The 22,917-nt window shown below is 36.2% G+C and overlaps 1 protein-coding gene across 14 annotated transcripts in view; it reads left to right on the top strand.

Moving 5' to 3' along the window:
- EPB41L2 (erythrocyte membrane protein band 4.1-like 2) overlaps positions 1-22,917 on the top strand; it is a 135,206-nt gene that overhangs the window by 82,486 nt on the left and 29,803 nt on the right. For 6 of the 14 annotated variants that reach the window (XM_006778464.2, XM_015557804.1, XM_015557805.1 and 3 more), the window contains exons 8-15: positions 2,227-2,314; positions 5,816-5,968; positions 6,487-6,584; positions 9,402-9,574; positions 14,361-14,530; positions 18,890-18,952; positions 20,874-21,020; positions 22,359-22,460. In XM_006778464.2, coding sequence (XP_006778527.1) covers positions 2,227-2,314; positions 5,816-5,968; positions 6,487-6,584; positions 9,402-9,574; positions 14,361-14,530; positions 18,890-18,952; positions 20,874-21,020; positions 22,359-22,460 — 994 coding nt within the window. Of the gene's footprint in view, positions 1-2,226; positions 2,315-5,815; positions 5,969-6,486; positions 6,585-9,401; positions 9,575-14,360; positions 14,531-16,083; positions 18,353-18,889; positions 18,953-20,873; positions 21,021-22,358; positions 22,461-22,917 lie in introns of those variants that run through there. The other 8 variants (XM_015557815.1, XM_015557807.1, XM_015557813.1 and 5 more) reach the window with 3 other exon arrangements.

The following is a 22,917-nucleotide window of genomic DNA, read 5'->3' as shown; positions in this document are numbered from 1 at the left end:
TCTTGAAACAAATGAAAATGAGATCACAACAACCCATAAATCTATGGGATACAGCAAACGCAGTGCTGAGAAGGAAATTCATAGCATTGCAGGCCTATCTCAAGAAACAAGAAAAACTCCAACAATCTAACCTTATACTTAAAGGAACTTGAAAAAGCACAATAACAAAAACTCAGTGAGTAGAAGGAAGGAAATAATAAAAAATCAGAGCAGAAATAAATGAAATAGAATCTAAAAAATAATATAAAAGGTCAATGAAACATAGATCGGGCTCTTTGAAAAGATAAGCAAGGCTAACAAATCTTTAACCAGACTCATCAAGAAAAAATGAGGACCCAATCAGAAATGAAAGAGGAGAAGTAACAGTTGACACCAAAGAAGTACAAAGGATTATAAGAAAATATTACGAACAAATATATGCCAACAAATTGGACAATTTGGATGAAATAGGTAAATTTCTAGAAACATACAATCTTCTAAAACTAAATCAGGAAGAATCAGAGAGTCTGAATAGACGGATTACAGCTAGTGAACTTGAAGCAATAATAAAAAAAACCCTCCAGCAAACAGAAGTCCTGGACCGGATGGCTTTACAGGTGAATTTTACCAAACATTCAAAGAAGAACTAACACCTGTTCTTCTCAAAGTATTTGGGCCATATAACAAACTCACAGCCAACATCATAGTCAATGGGCAAAAACTAAAAACATTTCTCTTAAGATTGGGAACAAGACGGGATGTCTGATTTCACCAGTCTTATTCAACATAGTACTTGAAGTCCTAGCCACAGCAATCAGACAAGAAGAAATAAAGGCATCCAAATTGGAATGGAAGATATAAAACTGTCATTATTTGCAGATGACATGAAACTATATACTATAGAGGACCATATAGGTTCCACCAAAAAACTACCTGAACTGATAAATGAATTAAGTAACATAGCAGAATACAAAATAAATATTCAGAAGTTCGTTTCATTTTTATAAACAATAATGAACTATCTGGGAAACTCTAGAAAACAATCCCATTCACAATTGCTTCAAAAAATTTAAAATACCTAGAAGTAAATTTAACCAAGGTTGTAAAAGCCTTATACTTGGAAAATTATAAGACACTAAAAAACGAAATTGAAGAGGATACAAATAAGTGGAAGCATATACCATGTTCATGAATAGGAAGATGATATAGAATTGTACACCTGAAACTTATGTAATTTTATTAACCAACTAGAGGCCCAGTGCACAAAATTTGTGCACAAGCAGGGTCCCTAGGCCTGGCTGGCGATCAGGGCTAATCAGGGGCCTTCCTTCCCCCGGCTGCTGGCTGCTGGCGGGGGCCTTCCCTCCCTGGGGACTCCCATTGGGTTGAAACTGGAAGGCTCGTTCTGTGCCGCCCCCTGGTGGTCAGCACATGTCATAGTGAGCAGTCAAACTGCTGGTTGGTCAAACTCCCAAGGGGACAGTTTGCATATTAGCCTTTTATTATATAAGGATGTCACCCAAATAAACTCAATAAATACATAAAAACTAAATGCAATATTTGGCTTTAAATATTTTTATTTAATATCAAAATGCTTTTAATTTTTTTATTTTTATACATGTAAATAAACACATATTGTAATTTGAATTTGAAATATCAGATGCTAAAATGCCATGGGCAATATGAAGTTTAATGGGACATGTTCCTGCTTTCTAGGAGCTTAAAATTTGTTTATTTGGGAATGTAGATTGGAAGGGAAAAATTTCAATGTGGATAGAATGTGATATATATCATCTGCTATAGGTGTAAAACCAAATACAAATATTTCTGATCTTTGTTATGATCAAGTCTAGTGAAATAAAATTAAGGAGTAAGAATTTGATTGTTTCAGAAAAATGAAATCACTTTTTTCTTTCATTTTATTTTATTTTTTGTTAATTATGTTGTATCCATTATTGCTGGGGTGTTTTTCCCCAGTAGGAAAAATTGAAAGCAACTTTCTAAGATAAAAAGGGTAAGGGTAGAAGTGCATATCCTTGTAACAAACAGGTTTATATTAGAGGATCCTAAGATAAAAATGCTAGAGATTGAGAGTTCAGCTGTTTTACCTGTTTTCTACTTTTCTGCAGATTTATCTGTGTTACTCCCTGCATCCCGACTCTCCAAGCTCATCCACCTCTTCCCCTATTTTGGCCACATTTTCTTTGCATTCACCAATAAGATAATATTGTTTCTTTTGATTCTTAGGGGCTTATCTCCAGCACAAGCTGATTCCCAGTTCTTAGAAAATGCAAAGAGGCTTTCCATGTATGGTGTTGACCTACATCATGCCAAGGTACTGTAATGTCATGGGGAGGTGGCCTCTTGCCAGGCTGTTGACTGAAGTTTTGAGAGGACTCCAGTGTCAGAATAATCTGGTTCATCTTTTGCAAAAGGCTACTCACCCTCACCCTAGGAATTCTGTAATATTTCTTTGGAGACTAATTGTAGTGTTTATGGTTGTGGGAGGGTCCATTTATTCTCCCCCCTACTTCTTTCTTCTTTTTCCAATATTTTTAATTAATACCCTTTCATATGTACTTATCCCAAGACTCATCAGCCTTCTTGATCCATCATCTTGGTTTATTCTGCATCCCAGCTTTTGTCTTATCAGAAGTAACAAAAGTGCCCTCTATCCCAGCTCCCTCTCCTGCCTCTGTCTTAGGATCAGAGAACAGATCTTAGCTACTATGAAAGCGAAAAAGCATGGTGGGTATTGACCACTATCTAAAAACTCCCTCGTTATGAAGGAGCCCTTGAATTGGGCTTCTCCCTCTTGTAAAATAAAGTATGCTGGCCCAGGCTCCAGGTGACATAGCACCTTCAGTCTAATTTGAGAGGTGGGAGGAAGAGTAGGTGTTAGGAGAAGGTGGAATTGGGTTGGGTTGTGAGGATGCCAGTAATAAATGTTACCTATTTCATGATCCTTGCTTGGATGATCATTTAATGGGGAGAGCTTAGGAGAAGAAGAGGTAAGGTGAAAGGTGGATTTGGAAATATATTCAGAGTCAACTCAACATGCTGAGGGAAGCTGTGGTAGCCTGCTTTTAAAAAGACCCTGCTAATCCCTAAATGTAGCATAGGAAGCCCAGATGAAAGGATTTGTGAGATCTCCAGGAAAGCCCCCCACCCGAAGATGTCTTCCCTCCCTAGTCCTCAGATTAATACTTCTTGCTTTTGTGTTAATAGTCCTTCATATTTGAAAATTTCTTTTTTCCTCAGTGACTTCTTTATTCTTTAAATATTTTTCCCTATTATAAAAGTAATACATGTTCATCATGGAAAACTAGAGGCGAACAGAAGGGGAAAAAAATCACTGAAATCTCTTTATGTGAAACAATTACTGTTAATATTTTGATACATTTTCTTGTTTTTAAAAAAACCTTTGTTGTCCTGGTGGGTAGCTCAGTTGTTTAGAGCATTGTCCTGATAGGTTGCAGATTTGATCCCTAGTCAGGGCACATACAAGTATCAGCCAATGAATGCACAAATAAATGGAACAACAAATCGTCCCCTGTCTCTCTAAAATCAATAAAGAAACATTTAAAAAAACCTTAGCGCAATTGAACTCACGGATTTAAAAATGAGATTATGCAAAGTAACATTCATTCATTCTGTTAATCATCTGATGGACTCAGATAATATTTGATAAACGATATTTGTAGACATTTAAAAGGATATATAGCAATTTAAAAGAACCTTTCATGTAGTTTTTGTGCCTTTAACTTTTTCATTGTCTTGAGATTGTATTTAAAACGTCTTTTAATTAATATTTTATTATCAGAAGAGTTTTTACTGGCTCTCTCATGTTAGGACAAGTTGGAGGGTGTTGAATAAAAGGTATCTTGACAAAGGTACAGGGAAACCACAGGAGTAGCGATACTTCTGAAGTAGTAGAGCACCAGCCCTCTCTGGATCTGAAGAGTGATTGTCAGGACTCAGGAGAGATTTGTGTGGAAAGGCCATCTAGAGAGGAGCTGTCATTGCCAAGGACACAGCCAGCCAGATGGCAGCCATACAGGGAGGGAATCTTCAAAACCCTGACCACCCCTCCCTCCCTCCCCTCTCTGATCTTCTTGACGAACTTCCCATAAGCTGAATCATTCGAAGTCAGTGGGCATGGGATCCTGTTGATACCCACATGGGGCAGCTTCTAGGGGCAGTGAGCACAGCAGAGGAGATGGTCCCTTTTTCTTTATTTCTCTGACTTTGAGGTTGAATGTCAGAAGTCAAATACAATGTTTTTCCCTTTCTTATCTTTTATTTGTAATTTCTCATCGTACAAATACTGATAATTCTAAAACAATGTGTGGAACAACCGAAAATCAATTCATTTACTTGGGTCCAGATTTTGTTTATTATTAAGTCAGATAAAATAGCTTCAGTGTCCTGTCTAAAAATTGCTTCACACGAGAGATGGCTTTGTTCAATGTTTCAAATGAGGGCTGCCTCCTTACTTGTGGTGAGAACATGCTGTCTTGGGCAATCTTCCAGCCTGCTTCCTGCGGTCATGGCCAGTGACGTTTTTGGCAAACGCACCATTTGTGACTGGTGCCAAGTTGCTTGGACACCTGTGCCTGACTCACCCGCTTTTTACTCTGTTCCTAGAGAGAATTTTGGCTGCCAGGACACTGGTGAATAAAGAACCTTATAGATTAGATATTTAAACCTCCTCAGGTGATCTAATGTAACTTCATTTGTATATATGAATTATTCACATACCAGCAACTAAAGCAATTGGCATCAGTTACCCAGTACTGTCCTTTTATTTTTTTAAAAAAACTAATATAAATTGTGTTACATTGTTCTCAATCACAGGACAGTCAAAATGTTGTATTGAATTGAGACCTAAACGTAGTGTTTGTTTCAGCATGCTTTTTGAGAATTTAATAAATGTGAATATCTTTAAGTAATATTCTTCAGTGTTAAATATTTGAATGAGATTTAGTTTTTCCCTTAAAGATAAACAATAATTTGTACATTTTGAGTATTGTGCATATTAGATTTTCAACACTACTAGAAATATTAGGAGCCAATTTTTTACTTTTGTCTGTAAACTTTTTTGATAGTTTAAAATCTTTCAGGCTTGTGATTATTCTAGATTGTCATCTATTCTAAATTAAAACACTGGGGAAAGAAAATATTAATAATTGAAGAATAGCCTACAGTCCTTTAAAATATGCCAGCCAAAGGAATATGCTATGGCAAGAACTGGATGTCAGCATTCGGAGTTACTGAATAACTACTTGAAAGAATTCAAACATTTTAACACTATCAGTCTAGAAGAGAAATTTCCTGGGAGGGATTGTTGTTTTACAGAATATAGGTGTAACTTTTAACAGCTATTAGCTAGAATAATCCATCTGAGATAAGTTTTACTAAAGTAAAAGGCCCAATGTACTTTAAGCCAACATACTATCCCCAAGGGGGGGCGTTGCCTCTTGGCAAACACTTTTTAGCTCTCCTATCTTCAGGATACCTAAATCGCGTTGTTTCCTTCCTTCCTCGTGAGCTCATAGGCCTGAGCTCAGGAACATGAAGAATGCCTTTTGAAGAATATTGTGTCCTGTAGTTACGTTGTGTACTTCTTTGGCAAATCAAACCTAATCCCTGAAGATGATTAGATTTAAGATGTGTTGTGTGCCCTACCGTTTCTATTAACCTGTGTGCTGTCACTGAAATTTAAATACCAACTTGTTAAATTGGTATTCCTAGTCATGGTTTGAGGAGCTAACGAGCTTCCTGATCTGTATAATTTTCACAACTCTAACCGTGGTCAAATGCTTATGCTTGGCAGGACTCAGAAGGCGTGGACATCAAGCTGGGTGTGTGTGCTAATGGGCTCCTCATTTACAAGGACAGACTGAGAATCAATCGTTTTGCTTGGCCGAAAATCTTGAAAATTTCCTATAAGCGCAGTAACTTCTACATTAAAGTTAGGCCTGCAGAGGTAAGCATGTCATGTAGTCCTTGGCATATCTGATTAGGCTTTGTCCATGTTCTCCATGGCCACGAGTTAACTGAATTTTTTTCCACTGAATTTAAGAAAACGAACTATTCTTTATTTCTCTGTGGTGAAAAAAAGGTCAGGTTCTTGGTGATAAACCTGCATATATGTTCCTGTTGCTAAAACACAAGCAACAGCCACAGATTCACAGAACAGGGAAGTGGTAAGTGCCTGCCACATTGTGGGGGCTCATGTTTGTTGTTGAATCAGCTAAGTGGAGATCAATAGGAAGGTGGTAAAATTAGTTTTAGTGGACATTGACATTGTTTATGTCAATAGTTATGTACCTGCTTTTCATAGAAACTAGTATTGAAGTCTATGAAATACTTATTTTGTATAAATTATATTAGATGTAATCACAGTTTTTCAAGAAGAATCACTTTTTAGAGAAAATGTGAATTCATGTTTTTTAGTAGCTTCTAATGAACTCTTAAATAAATATGCCAATTTGTTTATTCTAGCTGGAACAGTTTGAGAGTACCATTGGATTCAAACTGCCGAACCATCGGGCTGCGAAAAGGCTATGGAAAGTGTGTGTGGAACATCACACTTTTTACAGGTAATTGAAAGAAAACAGCTTAAAATTAATTGAAATAGCTCATGGTACCTTTTACTTACTGGGAGGTGGTAGTGGAGAGTGTGGCAGATGCTGCAACACCCTCCATTATGACTCTTTGCTCTTATCAGTGTCAAATCTCCTTTGTCTGCAAAGTCCACTCTTGTGTCTATTTCTGTTGCCTTGGCCATCCCTTGTCATCACTCATCGCTCTGAACTGTCTGCCTTCATTTTTGCTGGCATACCATAGACTCCAATTTAAAAGCAGACCAATTTGCTCCTGCAGACTTTTGGGATAATGATTAATTAAAAGCATTTTTATATCTTTAAATCTTATATAACTTTGCTCACAAACATGTATGTAACACAGAAAGGGAAAATCATAATTTGTCTGCGGAATGCTTTGAATCTGATCAGTGGATTTTGTTCTGTTTTAGTTTATCACAAAAGATTGAAATAATTTCTTTAGGAAATTAAAAAATGGCTTTCAGATTGAAGCCATAAACAGATCTTTGTGTTGATTGACAGCCACTCAGCTAGACTAATATTAGTTTAACTAGAACATAATAAAGCTGCTGTCCTTGCTTGAGCATTTAATATAGCCCATCACCATTCTTAGTGCTGCACAGGGATTCATTTTATGAATCCTTATAACATAGCTTATGGGGCAGGTGCAGTTATCTTCATGTTACATATGGAGAAACTGAGGAACAGCGAAGTTCAGAAATATGCTCTTAGTCATATACATAGTAACGGTGTGATGGAATGCAGACCCAGGTAGTGTGGCTCCAGGCACCCACCAGTATACCCACGGTGCTAGACTTCCCAACTGAATTTACAGCTGATTTGCTTCCTGCTATTTTCTCAGTGCTTTTTGTTGTTGTTGTTGTTGTTGGTGGTGGTGGTGGTGGTGGTGTGTAAACAAGAGTAACACGAGGTTTTCTAGCTTCACATTAAACTGCCATTTAAACTTTGGCATTGCAAATCCAGATTAATCCCAAGCGAGTTAACGTCATCAGCCACTTTATAGAGAGTTTTATGGGAACCCATGGCACTCGTTAAATGTATGATTGATTTAGCAATTGGTATGAGGATTTTTCTTAAAATGTTCATTTTCCATAGATAAACATTAATATTAATTTGGAATGACAGGAATTTTATAAAATTAAAATGTTAATACACTACTTAAGCAGTAAAATATGTAAAGTTGGATTCCTTTGTAATACATTATTACTTAGATCATCTTGCTCCAGACTTTTAATACTCTGATGGTTAGCCCCTTATCATAGCTTTTAAATTTCCAAAAGTGAAATGATAGATGCCTTGTAGTGGTTTTGATGTTATTCTTATCAAGATAGGGTCTGATATGGAAAATAAAAGTAACATAAAAAGAAAATAAACTGATCTTAAAGTGATAGTCTTGAAATATTTTGTCAATTTATCTTCATTTTCTTAGAAAATTTATATTACCATTGACTTAAATCACCAAAAAAATTCTTTTAAAGAGAGCTAATAAATGTCTGTGGTGAAGTCAGCCCCTTTTTTGTTTTGATGTTTGTTTCTATTTAATTGAAACTTAATTACTTAAGGGGTTTTTTATCATCAGAAAATTAATCTGCAAGCTAATGCTTTGAGTATGTGGTCAACCAATGTCAGGCAAGAAAGTATCTTATCTCAATTTAAAACAAAATAAAAATCCTCTAGTTAATGACTTTCCTTCTTTTGCACTGTGACATATATCCTTTCAAAGTCAATTGGCAGAAAATGGAAGATTTAAAGAAACACTTTTATTACATACATGAATAGATTAAAATCAAGAGAGCCCAGAGGGTATTAGTTCTTTCATCAGTTTAATTCCAACACTTTTGGGGGAGAGGGGGAGGAATGTTTAAGACTACTGAGAACCCTTAGTTAATGGAGGATAGTCTCTTGTATTATTACATGTAGCTTTACCTTTCCTTGAAATTTTTTTCATTGCTTCCTTAGCAGAATAAGTTTTCTAAAAAACTGGGCAGAAGGTCTTGAATACTTGAAATGTTAAGTAATTCTTAAAGATTCACTCTTGGAGAATGATAGGAAAAATTTTGGTAGTATTCTCCATACTGTGGAATTGTCAACTAAAGCCTTCTTATATTTAATAAATTCCACAAGAGCTCTGAGATTATTTTTTTAAGATATTTTGCCAACTCTTGATCAGACAGTGAAAGTGAGGAAATTTCAGTTGTATGCCAGACAAGATTGGCTTGTTTACTAAGAACATGTTTTTGTGTACATGCGAGTATTTGACATTAAGTTTAACTTTATCCATTATGAACTCAGGTTTAGCAGTAGAACTGTGCTAGCAAGAAAGGAAGTTAGTCATCTCTGCATATCCACTGCATGCTGCCTTCTTCATGGGAACAAGATTCCTTGTTAGATGTTCTTTCCCAGGAAGAATAAACATAAATATTAAGAATTACTAAGAGTAAGGGATTGCTACTTGGCACTTACAGCTAGGAGCGAGAATTCAGACATATGTGTTTATCTAAATGATTTAAGCTAATACAAATAAATAACCTTTGATAAACACTGAGAACAGCTGCACTTTTGCTCATGTCGAGGAAAACATTCATGAATACATGAATATGGATTTATTCATTTTATCACTATCATCAAGCTCTTATATAGGAAGGTATATAAATAATGTTCTTTTTCATTAGTTTAGTCATCCATTTTTTAATATTGAGTAATCATGCTTAATAAAATGAGATATTAAAAGAGTTTTAAAGTTAATAAAGAATTCATAAATTCTAATTTTGTTCCTTTTTCTCCCCACTACAGGCTTGTGTCTCCAGAGCAGCCACCAAAGGCCAAGTTCCTGACCTTGGGGTCCAAATTCCGCTATAGCGGCCGCACCCAAGCCCAGACCCGCCAGGCAAGCACCCTCATTGACAGGCCTGCGCCACACTTTGAGCGCACATCTAGTAAGCGGGCCTCCAGGATTCTAGATGGAGGTAAAGATGTTCATGACAGTTTTAAATTCCATTAATCTTTCTAATCCAGTGGGATCAGAGAATGTTGATCTAGTTGATAAGGCTCCCAGAAATACCCTAGAGCAGTGGTTCTCAACTTTGGCTGCACATTAGAATTACCTGGGAATCTTTTAAAATCCTGATTTCTGGGCCTCATCCTCCGAGGCCCAGCAACCCTCATCTGAGGATGAGGCCCAGAAATCAGGATTTTGAAAAGATTCCCAGGTGATTCTAATGTGTAGCCAAGGTTGAGAAACACTGCCCTAGAGTAATAGCCGTTTTATTCTGAGTATATAAAGTTTCATTTCTTATACTCACAAGAAAATTTTGTAGGATTTGCAGTTCGCATTCTGAATCTAAATGCTTTTTTTTGCATTGTCAGCGGACACAAATGTTCGCTAAGAGTTCTCACTGATGAGATGGTGGACAAACATATTTTTACTGGTCTGACTTAATTGTGATGTATTTTATGTGGATTATTTTTTGGCAAAAATGTAATTCCAAAGGTTTTTGGTGTGGTAACATCTGAACTTCTATTCAAAGGAACTTAAAACATTCAAATTTTTTATGATTTTAAAAACTCTGACTGAAGCTTACCAAACTTTCCAGCATTTGAGAAACCATTCACAGCTTCAAAGTATCAGTTTAAATGTAGTGTTTTAACAAAAAGAAAGGAAATATAATATATTCGTTTGTTCTTTCACCCAAGGGGAGTGTATAAATTTGTATATTTTTCCTATTGGATTTCTAATTAGCTACATATTTGTAGTTTTGTATAAATTATACATGGAAATAAATTGATGTTGCTTCCTTTCATACATGTATGTATCTTATTACCCTAATTTTGAGTTAATAGCAGGTTTTCTAGAAAAAAGCTAAAGTTAATTTTACATTAGAATACTTTATGAAGGACTTACATTTTTTCTACCTAAATGAAAATAATTCGTATGGATGACTTTCTACCAGAAGAAGTAGCTTTTCAACATTTTTGTTGATTAATCTCAAAACATATACAAAAATAGTAACATAAAATTTAAAAATTATCTTTTATTACTGTTATTAGCAAAAATATTTTTATTGCTTGTTATTACTGATAACTTTCTGAAATATGAACTTGAACAACTATATTATAAATAATTATCTGAGACAGACAATATGCTAATAGATAAACATATTCCTTCAGTGAAGGATAAACACACCTGGGTCTTGATCTGTTTTTCCTGGAATAAACTTGGAAAACAGAACCAGGCATACACATGGAGATACTTCCCAGGATTTGTTGTTGGGCATCTTTGTATACATAATTATTAAATATTGATTCAGAAGAATCTTTAGTATATTTTTATGAGACCACCCAAAATTGCAAGGTGACCATAAACTTGGTTCAAATAAATGTCCACATTTCCAAATATAGGGATTTAAACTTAGTGAATTACTAGTGTACAATAGCTATCCGTGTAACTTTTAGCTAATAGGCAACTGAACATTTTTCCAGTAAATCTGAAAAATGTTCCCATTCATGTAAATATTTCACAAACTTTGCCCCTTGCTACACAGAATTTATGCAAGTGCTGAATAAATGCAGGCAGTATTGTTTAATGCCCTGAGAGAAATTATTCCTCTTTCTGGAATGCTGTCTCTTTCAGCATTTGTTTTAAACTATGAGGCTTTATAACTCTTACATTACAAATTTTATAGTTTATAAAGAAGAGTAAACTACTGTGATTTCTATGTGGTATATCAGCCGTGCTTAAGGAAATGTACCATCTTATATGGGCAACTAGTGCAGAGGGTTGTAATAGGTTTGTATCTGAAAACAATGATTTTTATAAGTAAAAGCCACAAACATGGCACAGTAATCCATTATTTTTCCTTTTGTGTTCTGGGCACTGTAATTCATCAGATGGGCAAGTTATCAAAGGATTATTGTGTTATTGTGAAAAATAGAAGGCTTTTCATGCCAGTGCAGGACCAGACAGCCAGTGAACTATTTGGTTAGGGCTTATAGTCTCTCTTTTTTTTCCTCCTCAAAGCAAAGCTAGGCTGTAACCTGGTACTGAGCTTTATTTTTTCCCACCACTCTCCATTAACATACCATTTTTGTTGTTGTTGACATGTGTTGTGTTTTCTTTTTCCTGTTTAGTTTTAAGTAAGGTTAGACTAGTGTAGATATATGTATCAATAGTTCTTACTTTAAGGCTTGACAGTCTTCTAGTGATTACATAGAACATAAAATTTAATGTGATATCTAAAATCAAATATAAAAATAAAAGTCAATCCAGAACAGCTGTTTTAGAACAGTGAGAATCCAAGATTGGAGAATCAACCCAAAAAGTAGGCAAAGCAGTCATTTAAAAGAGTTTATGACCGAGATGTATTTGAGAGCAGGGGAAGCAATGATGTCATGAAAATGGAAAATATAATAATCAGGGACACTAGTTACTTGGGTCATCTGGGAACGGAGGCCTATATGAGGAAGGAGAACCATCTCAGTTGAGATTTGAAGGATGAGTAGGAGGCAGCCTTGAGTAAAGCAGGAGATAAAGCATCGCAGGTAGCGGGAGCAGCGGGTCTGAAGGCTGTAAGATTAGGGAGAGCTTATTACATTCCAGAACAGAAAGAAGTCAAGTGTAGTCAGAGCTTAGTAAGTGATGGGGAGAGGTAGGCTGGGGCCTTGCACGCCTTGGTGAAGAATGTGGTTTTTATTCTAGGTGTTGCAGGAAATTACTGAAAGTTTTTTTTGTTTTGTTTTGTTTTTGGTGTGTGTGTAGTGTGTATATGTACAGATGTGTACATACTTGTGCAAGCATATAAGTACACAGTGTTAATTTTTTTAAAACCAATAACTTTGCAATGTCTAAAATCACTAGAGGATGAGAGAAGAAGCAGGAGAACTGGTTGGGAATAGTCCAGATGAGAGTAATGGTGGTCTTGCCTTGGGTGATAGTAGTCCAGTCAGCCATTTGGCACCCTAAGCTCAGTGGCTGGGGCCTACAAGCTTCTCAGGGTTCTACAAGTGTTTAAGACCTAAAAAAAATTGTTTTAAATCCCCCCAAAATAAAAATTCCCCTGCAATCTGAAATTAATAAATGTTTAAAAGTATGCAGCGTCAACATTTTGTCAACGTCATTGTGTAAATTTAAATTTCATTAAAATTTTGATATTATATCTGAAACTATTTCTAGGTCAAATTTTTCCCATTTTGCAATAATTTCTGAGTGTGTGTAGGGGTGCTTAGAAATCATAATCATAAGTTAAAATAATTACTCATAGCTGTGTACTTTCCAAGTGAAACCTATGAAAATCTTCTCAAAAGTTTATAAAAAAGCACCTGGAAAATAATTATTCTTAATGTAAGATGTGAGTTCATTTTATAACATTCTGTGGGCTTTTGAAAGCATGAGTCCTTAGGGATCTGGGTGGTCAAATAGAGCTGGAAGAACTGGCCACATTTAGAATAGATCCAGCACTTGCTTGGACTTGCAGATGTTAAGGGGTGAAGGAAGAGACTTTGAGGTTTCTGGCTTGAGTTAACTAGGTGCAGACAAGTATGAGGGTGGCCAAAACAGCAAGACTGGGGAAGAAGGAAGTTTTAGGGCTTGTGAGGGATGTAGATCAAAGGTTTCTTGTAAAACATGGGTTAGAAGTGCTTGATGCCTCCCAAGTTCAATGTGGTGGATCACATACAGTCCCTGCCCTCCAAAGGCTTGCAGCCTAAAGGCCTTTGTGGTTACTGGGCTTCTCTGGGGGCATGGATCTGAGCCAGTCAAGCACTTTTTATACAAGTAAAATGACCTCCGTGGTTGTTCCCGTTGTTGAGGGAGAAACTACAGATAGAGACTTTGCCAACTGCTACTCACTTTGCCTTGTTGGGGTCTGAGGCCATCTTGGGTTGATTTGCCGTATGACACAGATTGCAACACAGTCTATGTTTCTTCCCATCTGTAGGAGAGATGAAGGGAGTACATGAGGGCCAGGCTTGCTGAGTGGGAGGGTGTCTGTGTATTAGATTTACTGTTAGGTCAAGTTGAGGCATTCAGGGGGGACGTTAGAGAAATAAAAACTATTAAACAGAAATTCATTCCCTAAAATCTACCTTTACTATCTTGTCACAATTTTAAGTGGCATTTAAATTCAAGTTCTTTTATGGGCGAATTCTTTAAACTTATTGAAGCAAATAATTTTAATAAATAGATAATTATTTGTTTCAGAAATAATCTCAGATAAGATCAAAGAAATCCTAGAGAATTAAAATAATGCTTACATTGTGGTTCTGACACTGCTTTGACTCTCATTTCAGCTGGGCTTAGAGCTCCTTCTGCTGGTTGATTCCATGATAAGAGTATATATACCCTTAAAAAAACTGTTTTAGGAGCCTGTGTAGTTTAATGGATTAAAATTCAGAATACTTTTAGAGTTCAGTGGTTTGGTTCAGTGGATAGAGAGTCAGCCTGCAGACTGAAGGGTTCCAGGTTCGATCTGGTCAAGGGGCATGTACCTCGGTTGCATGCTCCCAACCCCCTTTCACTCTCTCTAAAAATAAATGGAAAAAATATCCTTGGGTGAGGATAAAAAAAAATTTAAATTAATAAATAAACTTTTAATAAAGGTTTAAAAATTAGTTTATTTGATACATTGATATTTTCAGAGCTCTAGCAACGTTCCTTTTGAGTACATGCTGCCTGCTTATCTGTGTAAAAGGGGGAAGTTTCATAAAGTTTGACCATTTACCTGTCCTAATGTAATCCAAATGATCATTCTTTATTAGCTCTAGTTGGTGTTGTGGACCAAAGTCTTACGAAGGATTCTCCTGGCCCTGGGGAGGTGTCGGCATATGGCCGAGGAGTTGTCAGCACTGCCATAGTACAGGATGGGGATGGCAGAAGGGACCTTAGAAGCCCCACTAAAGCCCCACATGTGCACCTCATTGAAGGAAAGGTATGGTAAATTAGTAGAATATGTGACTTTAAATGTGTGCTTAGGCTAGAGGCTATCTGTTGCATTTGTTGTTTCAGAACTCAAATAATATTTAAAATTAGTCAATGTATGTTCTCTTTTGATATAATTTCCTAATTTTCAAATATGCGAAGGCTCGTGCTTGTTTGGACAGGATCTCTGACCTTTTTCTGAGTGGAGTTCAAAGCAAAATATTCCAATGTAAATTATATTAATGCAAGTAAGTATTTTTTAACTCTTCATAATCATTCTATTTAGTTAAATCCTTAAATGATGAAAGCTGTGATGATTTGAAATTTATATTTGTTTGTTACAAGTAAATGTTAAAGTATAACCTGTATTATTATTTTAATCATGTTGACTTAACATTTTTTGAAATGAGCAAAGATGGTCTTTATGAAAAATGTTATTTTTCATTAGTAATCTATAACTGATGAAGAAGACATTCTTAAGCAAGGGTAAGTGTTTTGTGAACAGTGAGAAGATGGCGTGTTGCTTTTGGCCTTATTTTGTATGTACACCATAATGAATAGAGAAGTACCCTGTATTATGTTTTCAAATTTGTCACTGTTATTTATGTTACCTTGGGCAAGTGAAGTTACTTAGAGGTTGATTTGAAGAGGCTTTGAGTTCTTCAGATCTCTTTTCTATATCTGCACAAAGCAACACACACACAAATGAAATCATTCTGTGGATTTATAATATTCTCTGTACTTTAACTTTGAAAATTCTGAAGACATACAGCATGACATAAAGAACCTGCCAGATGAAGTAGCTGCCAGTTCTCAGGAATTCAACAACCTCTAATTCTCAGCATTGAGTGGGGGAGGGGGACCAGGTGGACCCTTATGCCACAAGGACAAGGGCTTCAGGTAGCACGTGCCATCCAATCACCTGCATACCTTGTTAAAGAATTTGTATCATATTTCAAAAACTATTTGTGCAAAAATTATTTAGTTAAAAATAGCACAAATCACACCCAACAAGGTATCCTGAACTGCTGAAAAGTTGTCAGAATCTTTAATAATTATGCTGATGAGGCACCTAGGAGAGTGACTCCTTATATCTGAAACAGAAGAGCTGAGCAATTTGAAGTCTCTGTTCTATTTTGCCTGGTTAATTTGATACATCGTTATTTTTTTTTTATAAAGTTCTTTTAAATTCCAAAGGAAATTCTTATCTTCATTCAGCAAAAGTTGAGTATGTTGGCCTTTTGCCAATGCTTTGAATGTCTGTCAGCAACCAGGTTTAAAAGTAATAATGCTGTTTGAGTTTCATTGGATCTATTTGCAACCAGTCAGAAAACAATAAAGTCAGTCTATATCTATACATTTTATGATCAAAGTAGTTCAGTTTTCCTCTTTAAAATGGATCATTTAATTCATTTTCTAACCACACTGTGTTAATACAATCCCTACTTTTGAGTAAGATTGTTCACTAACTACTTATTTCTTCTCTCCTCTTTTGCCTCCATTTCTCCTTTGAATGTATCCGTGTAATTTCACATTCAACCATGGATTTGCTTCTGAAAGCAGCCTGTTTTCATCTGCCCACCTTCACCGCTCATCCGCTATGCTTCATGTCTTTCCCCAAACCTGTTACCAGTCCCTGAAATGGACTTGCTTTCAGACATTTCGGAGGAAGACCCCTTTGGGGAGGCCGACCAAGTCACACTAGACAGCTTAGAACTCCTTTCCACAGGGGAAACATCAGAGCAGGGGGACTGTGACGTTGCTGTCCTGGATTCTGTTTCGGATCCTATTGTAGCCCCTTCCCAGATTGACTGTCCTCCCACCCATGAGAAGCCTCTAAAAGAGGCTGACCTCAAGGATTCTGAGTTTGGGTACTTTCCCTTCAGTTTCTGTAAATGCTTCCCACCCAGCTTCCCCTCCCTCCTCGATGAAGATGGGTACCTTGCTTTCCCTAGCCTCCCCAAGGTCTGGGTCTCCTTCCTCCCCGCTGACGTCCAGCACTATGTTCCGATCACCTCCCCTTCATTCCTTCCCTCCCTCATCCTCATCTTTGGGCTCCTCCTCTCTGCTTCTCAGTCAGTGCCCTTTTCCCTCACATTTTCCCTTCCTCTGGCTCTGTCCCTCTGCTACCTGGAGGCCAAAGCCACGTCCTTTCATGTGTCTTATGACTGTGACTCGAATGACAGAACAGAGGAAGAGGAAGCAGTTGTTGGTACTCCAACATAAGCTTCAGTCTGTGCAGTCCACAAAACTACACTTCATCTTGTACCCCTCCCAATGTAGAGTGTAAACATGTGCATAAACTTTACCACTGACTACCCTCAATATAGTATGAGCTGCACATTTTCACACAGATATTTCAGTGCATGAGCAATAAGTGTAAGCAACTTCCCTGTCATTGATATCCATTGAGAGCTCCATACAGTCTAAGTTTAAAGCAAAGTTATAGGATTCTTTTATAAATATCTGTAAACCTTACTAGGTCTTAAAAATAGAACTTAGGATGCTGTGGACATCATAGTAATTGACATGTGTAAGTAGAGTTTCTATTAGTTCTTTTGTTAGAAAGCCAAGCTCATTCTTCTTGAATTTATGCATCTTTATTCCTTTATTCCTGACATTTGTAGTTCTAATCTCAGAAACTCCTTGTATCTCTATTATTGTAGCATTTGGAGACCAGATGAATTTCAGGTAGTGTTTTATTTTGTATGAGTTTTTTTTTTAAACTCTAAATCACATAATTATGTGACAGAGTCACTGTCAGGTATTTTGTAAGGAAAATATCTTTTCTTTAACAAATGTGTATGGAAAATGAAACAAGGCTTTTTGAAAATTTAGAATATATAGCCCTAAGGTTGGGCCTCTTAGTGTTCTTAAAATTAAATGTCTGGTTTGAAGATATTTACCTCTTTATAGGACTACCTCTGCACTGCTAGTCAGTCCATGCTAACGTGTGCAGTATGTTTTTGGTTGTTTTGTAAAATGTGGTCTGGTGACTTAGTATCTTAGTATCCTGTGGTTACTATCAATAAATAGAGTAAGTCATGTAATTTAGAGCAAACCTAAAGACAAATGTGAAGATAATACTATGATTAGGCATTGAGAAGCCACGAATCTTAAAGGGTACCTGCGGATGTGAAAGTTGGACATTTGAGAGAATTCAGTGTTGACCCAGGAATTGGAAGATAGTTCTTAACAGATTATTGGTTGTGTCTAATATTTACCTTCTGATAAAAAAGATACTTTGAGCTTCTTGCTAACTTTTCAGAAATACTTGAATACATTTTTTTTAAAAAAGAATATTTTGAACTCTCAGATTTGACACTGTCATTTGAATATGATATGTATATGATCCTGCTATCAATTAACAGGTAAAGGTTAAACTATTTTCCTTTGGTATCAGAACCAGTATTTTTCTTTCTTGCCATTCCTGTCTTTGAGTTAGTCAGTAGTCACTAGTATTTATACTAGTTTTAAATTTACAAATTTATTCTTTTGGAACGTTAAATACTGAGACTTGTCCAACTATGAAAACTGATTATTGTTTAAAGTATTTTATGAAAGAAAAGTGGCTATAGCTTAAAGAGTATTTTTAAATACCTACCATTGTAACATGAATGTAGCAAAATAAACCAATTCCCTCCCCACCAAGGAAAGAAATCTGTGTAAAAAACTGAATATTAGGGAATATTTGTCTGACATAAAGGGAAAGCCAAATTTTACATCATTTTACTTTGCTGTTATCACCAGTGGATTTAGACATTTCAAATTAGAACTGATTGAATTATGCCATTTTTACACTCTCAGATTTTTATTCTTGAGTAATAAAAAACAATACTCAAAAGCAGTGCATGTAAACTAGGGACTGAGAAAGAGTGAAGCTTCCATTCTCCATTCCACCCTTGCAAAGGATCATTTCCATCATTTATACAACACTGTAGGTGAAGAAAGACCACGTGGCTTAATGTTCTGCATCTTCTGAGGGCCACGCAATAAAGGTTGGTAATGCTAGTTCACCATTGAAGCTCAAATACAACTTCTTTGCACCAATGGTAGAGTTTCCACTAATCCTTCTGTTTCTGGCCACTTGCTGTATGACTTTTCAGGCGAAGATGGAAGAAGAGGAAACACAGCTGGAGGAGGTGGATATTTTTTCTGCAAAATTAAAACATGGTGGCTGCTGCCTGCCATTATTCTTGTGTGGGGTGATGCACTTTCAGGGTTTATTTGTCAGTTTTGCTTGTTGTGGCTTTAGGTTCTTAAAATTGTTATTACTAGTAATGTCTTAGACTATCCAACTCTGGTGCTTGCTGATTGATACACTTACGTTTATTTGCTTTTCCCCCCTGTGTGTGATTTAATTTCACAGAAAAATTCCTTGAGAGTAGAAGGGGATAATATTTATGTCAGACATAGCAATTTAATGTTGGAGGTTTGTATAATTTAAGAAAACAACTGTCCTGATGGCTGCCAGGCTGCTATGGTTGGGAGGTCACTCAGGCTGGCTGGCAGCATTTTCCAAGCACAGCGCATGCGATGCATGGGGAAATCCACCTCGGGAGTGCATGTCACCCGTCTGACTGTGTTCTTTTAAAGTGGCTGAGGTAGGAGTGTATTTCCTAGAAGTTCTCAAAGTGACAACTGGGAAAACAAGTTCTGTTCCATCAGATGAATAGTTTTTATCCATTAACCTTGAAGTTCTATAAGTAAACTTATACTCTCCTAATGGGTTATCTCAGGGCATGGAATCTGAAGTAATGTGATCCCATCCTTAGTATTCATTAACCAGAACAGATATTTGTTGATTTGGCATTAGATCGTTTTACTGTCGATCTGTGTCCACAATAGTTTGGGGGTGGGTATGGAGGTGGGGGTGGGTGGTGCCACTAAAATCCATGCAGTTAGGAATGTGGTTCAATTAAAGTATTCCATGTGAAAGTATGCTAATTAATGGGATCGCTTTGATAAAGAAGGAAGAATAAATGAAAGACAAAAAAGAGGGTGGGGGGAAGAAAACCTAGCCACCCAGTTAGGAATGTCAACTATATTCCCCGTGTCACACGAGAACTTTTCTTCTCCTTATTTAGGGGGCAGTACATGGCAATGTATTTAGTGGTGAACTGCAATTCTCAATAATCCGACTAATCAATTTGGTTGCTTTTGGCAGCTTGTGATAATTATTGGAAATGTATTTTTGCATAACTTACTAAAATGCTTTAAAGTGTAATACATAACATTGCTTTGAACAAATACAAGAAATGTGCCTGATCTCAAGCCACAGTCATTTTTCCATGCCATGCAAAGATTTTTAGATTTTCATGAGTTTTTGCAAATGGCTGTAGAAGCTCATAGATGAGCAACTATGCTTGTGCATGAATACGGAATACCTAATTTTATCAGATGCATGACCTGTTCCTCTGGGAGTGGGATGAAAGCTGCAATCAACAGGTGGCCCCCATGATTTTTGAAATGTAAGAAAAGGTTTAAAATTTAGTTAAGACCATTTCCTAAGCAATATTTAGTTTTAATTCCCACAAATACTAGTTTTCAGGGCCAATATAAAAAATCCCACAATACCATTCATCAGGGCCTACTGCAGTGAAAAATCAACCTGGTAATTACTCTTGCATTTTTGTCTGTATAAGGACCAATTTGGTATGTGGGGCAGTGGGGCCTCACATTTATGCTTGGCAACTACATGAAACTAGTATGAGGTTATTTTATGGAGAGATCAAATACAAGCAGCCTATGGAAGCTGTTATTTTTATTCCAGCCACTGCTGGAATTTCCTGAAAGAAGTCAGTCCTTGCCCACCCTACCACCCCCCTTTTGTGGTAGATGATCTTGGGCTGGCTTTCCCCCTGAGGCCAAGTGTGCTTCTGAGTCCACCTTTCTCTATTTTCACTTGATTTTAATATGTTCACAGAAGGCAATTTTAGTAGTAGCCCTAATCAGGAAGGTGAGTCTACAGAAACAAATTCATAGGCTGCATTCAAATCTAACTATTAGAAAGAAGAGTTATTAGCAATTTTGAGTATTAATTCCATGACTTCCTTCTAATAATGTAAATAGTTATTCTTTAAAAAATCCTAAACAAAGAAGACATTAGAACCCTTTAAGATGTGAATCATACAAAATTACAAATTCGCTTTATGTTCAAATTTTGAGGGACTTATTAAGGTTATTCATAGGTGATAATATGGCTTTTGAGACTTGGCATTTTTCTTGGTTTAGTATGTTTTTTTTTAATCGTAAGTATGCTTTGTCTTATTTTTTGGTTTTATTTTTATTTTTGTCCTACTGGGTTTTTTCCCTTTTGGATTTCCCCCCTTTAATACGTTACACATTGCTAGGACCTGGATAAGGCCCAGGAGGACATACTGAAACATCAGGCTAGCATTAGTGAACTCAAGCGCAATTTTATGGAATCCACACCTGAGCCGCGCCCTAATGAATGGGAAAAACGACGTATCACACCTCTGTCCCTACAGATACAAGGGGTATGTCATTAGCTATTTGTTGGCTATATGTCTGCAGCTTTTCAGTAAAATTCAGGTTGCTAATCTCTGATGCTGATTCCCAGGAAGTTACAAAATGTTCCCAGGTGTGTGTGTGTGTGTGTGTGTGCGTGTGTGTGTGTGTGTGTGTTTAAATGTAATTGCTAACAATTTTTTAAAATACTAAATATTTATTAACAATGTAATATGTGTTGACGTAGTTCTTAAGTAAATTGTATGAGTTACAAAGTACTTTTGAAATAGTTTCAGAATAACTATGTTACTCAATTAGTGGCAGTGTATTTTTATATAGGACGACTTAGAAACTGAGATTATATGATATTTAATAAGCTTTTCAGATGTTGACTACTGAAATAAGAAAGTTTGCTTAATAAATAAATAAGTAATGTGGATCATTTTTAGAATGGTTAAGGTAATTACTAAGAGGAAAATGAGTTAAAGTTAGCTCTGAAGACTGATGAACCCCGATGTAAACTTGCAAAATGTTGTATCATACAAGTTAATACTAAGACTCCCTCGTAATAAAATGTAAACTAGTGTTTTAAAAATGTTTTCAACCATAACATTCTTTTTTCTTTCTGTGATTACTTCTCTCCATCAATATCGCATTGCCTTTTGAATCTATTCCCAAAATATTTCTCCATTCATTCCCATCTGTTCTTTTCTGATGCTCTCAAAATCTCCATTATCGGCCAAGAACTTCCATGGGCTCTGTATCATACTTGAAGAGACAGTGATTAAGCTATCAATAATACACAATTTAAAAAATATATAAAGGTCTTACCCTACAATTTCATCTTTCTCTTTTTCCTTACGCCCCTCACTTCTCCATAAGTTCATCATCCAGTCTGGCTTGAGTGTTGCCAAATTGTGCACATTTGATTTAGATAACCTCATGCTATTTTTATTAACCTTTTCATTAAAAGCAGAGCTGTTAGTTGCTTTAAATTTCTAAGTTTGTGATTGTGAAAGGAAAATAGCTCTTTAAGAACAGATGAGTAAAGGTAATTGCTGAATTGAAAAAACTTTTGAAAAAACTAAGATTTAAAACACCATGGAGTTTATAGGGTATTATGAAGTTGTATACAAGTTAAATTCTCATTTTTAGAATTTCTGAAGGTATTAATGTTCGTTTTTCAGCCATTGACTCTTGTGTTGTCTGGAGAAACAGTGTCTGGCATGCTAAGGTTTTGGCCTCACTGTATGTTGCCCCTTCATCCATTTGTTCCGCTGACCCACACAATTGTTCTATGTTTGTGTTGTTGTCAATGTGATGTACTTGTCTTATTTGTTGATTATGTCTATTGTTTAAAACAATAGAGAAAAGGAGACCATCTTTTCAAGGATATTTTATCCATGACCGAGAAGCATCAGATGGCGGCAACACGGACAGTTGAAGAAAAAGCCCAGGCAGCAGACAAGGTGTTCACCTTGCATCCTTGGATCTACTCTTGCTTTTTCCTCTTTTCCTTTTATTTCTGGCCACAGCTATAAGATATTCTTTTTTTTTTTCTTATGTGGTAATCTAAATTTTTTGAAAATAATTTTTGAGCATTAAAACAGTTAAATGTCCATGTAGAGAAAGAAAGGGTCATTAGGTGAGATGTTGCAGAAATACTTTATTTGAAAATTCACATTTTGAAATGCAGACATATCAATTGATTTAATAAGTGACCCCAATTTTGATGTATGTGGCTGGCAGTTGGGAAACCATGCTTTCATGTGAAAATGCACTGTTTGTACAACGCTGTATATACTGTGGTGGTGTTAAAATAACAGAGTATATGCAAGTTAGGTTAGTAGTTTAGTAATTATCTTTGGAAACCTTTCGCATTTGCATTTTTAAGATTTTCAGTGGGGGAAAAAAGATTTTTTTGTT

Source organism: Myotis davidii, unplaced genomic scaffold (assembly GCF_000327345.1).
Source record: "Myotis davidii unplaced genomic scaffold, ASM32734v1 scaffold147, whole genome shotgun sequence".
NCBI lineage: Eukaryota > Metazoa > Chordata > Mammalia > Chiroptera > Vespertilionidae > Myotis > Myotis davidii.
The sequence above is the reverse complement of the archived record's forward strand: the minus strand, read 5'-3'. Positions and strand labels throughout refer to the sequence as shown.